The sequence below is a fragment of the Penaeus monodon genome, chromosome 19 (assembly GCF_015228065.2).
Source record: "Penaeus monodon isolate SGIC_2016 chromosome 19, NSTDA_Pmon_1, whole genome shotgun sequence".
NCBI lineage: Eukaryota > Metazoa > Arthropoda > Malacostraca > Decapoda > Penaeidae > Penaeus > Penaeus monodon.
Genome location: NC_051404.1, coordinates 28,574,769 through 28,576,221, shown reverse-complemented (window position 1 = coordinate 28,576,221; position 1,453 = coordinate 28,574,769). Strand labels below are relative to the sequence as shown.

At 52.6% G+C, this 1,453-nt stretch overlaps 1 protein-coding gene across 1 annotated transcript in view; it reads left to right on the top strand.

The window, feature by feature from the left end:
- LOC119585155 (tyrosine-protein phosphatase Lar-like) overlaps positions 1-1,453 on the top strand; it is a 5,771-nt gene extending 4,318 nt beyond the window's left edge. Inside the window, exons 6-8 of the mRNA XM_037933785.1 lie at positions 57-238; positions 363-647; positions 828-1,453. Of these exons, the coding sequence (XP_037789713.1) occupies positions 57-238; positions 363-647; positions 828-1,174 (814 nt within the window). The 3' untranslated portion in view covers positions 1,175-1,453. The remainder of the gene's footprint in view (positions 1-56; positions 239-362; positions 648-827) is intronic.

Below are 1,453 nucleotides of genomic sequence, written 5' to 3'. Positions count from 1 at the left end.
TTAGCATTGACTCTCTCCTTAAAGAAAGGGTTACAACCTCCCGCCCTCCTCTGCAGATTCGCCTTCTCATACGGAGAGACTCACACCCGCAGCTTCCAGTACGTGCGGGCGTCCGATCACGAGGCCATCATCTCCCCTTTGAACGGTTGCACCAACTACACCATCGACGTCTTTGCCGTTAGTTCAGCCGGTATTGCCGGGCCCTTTGTTAGGAACTATGCCGCCACCGCTGAAACAGGTACAGATCCCATGCTTAATAGAAAAGGCCAAATAATTTCATTATTTTTAGTTTAATATAGAGAAAATATCTCTTTTGGTATCCTGTAATTATAGAGGTCTAAATACAACATGTTTCTTAACAGAGCCTCTTGCCCCGCCTTCCGTGATCGTCGGGGCTCACGGACCGGACTCGATCGACGTGATTTGGGGTTCGAATCCTGACGAGAGGTGTTCGGGTTCCATCACCATCTGTTGGCACGACAATGACCATGTTGAAATCTGCGAGAACATTCCTGATGGCGGCGGAAACAACTTCACCATCACAGACCTGTTGCCGTGCAGCAGTTACGACGTGATTGTCTCCGTCGTGACTCCTGGAGGTATCATCGGCCAACCCGCTGGCAACGCCACTCACACCGAGGACGTCCGTAAGTGCCTCTTTTCGGCCTCTTGTTGGTTTAGAACAATTGCAAATCATCTTTACTCACATTTCTATGCTGAGAGATTTCCTAACGTATCGTGTTGGTCTGATACCAATGCAGATCATATTTATTCTGTTTTCGTATTGAGAAGAGATTTCCTCACTCGCCTCCTCCTTTTGCCTGCAGCGCCCGGCCCCGTCAAATTCCTGCGCATGAAAGAAGTGACGTCCCACGAGATGACCATCAGCTACGAAGCCCCCGACACCCACCCTCAATGCGTTCACGAGTACGATATCGAGATTATCAACCAGGACGACTACTTCAGCAAACACAGCCACGTCGTGCCGTATATGGACGGCACGTTCACGGACCTCGAGGCTTGCGCCGACTACCTCGTCAACGTCAGAGCTGTAACAAGAACCGGGCTCTTCTCGGAGTGGCGCTCGATCACCACCACGACCGGGGGCGACGTGCCGAGCGTCCCCAGATCCTTTGCGGTGGAAGGGCTTCAGTATGACCTCCGTCACACTTAACTGGTGGCAGCCTGACACCAACAAACTCTGCGTCACGAAATACCGTCTTGAGTGGACCGATGGGACAATCTCCAACTCCACCGAGATCAGCCCTTCCCCTGGCCAGGCCCTGCCCTTCGAAAACCAGTTTATCGCCACAGGACTCGTCGCCTGCACCGACTATACGTTCACCGTGTACGCCATTTCCGACGTAGGAGGGACCAGCAACCCCGCCACCGTCACCCAGAAAACGGAATGCGCCCGTTAGCTGGAATCCACTTACTTCTTCGCCAAAGGGAA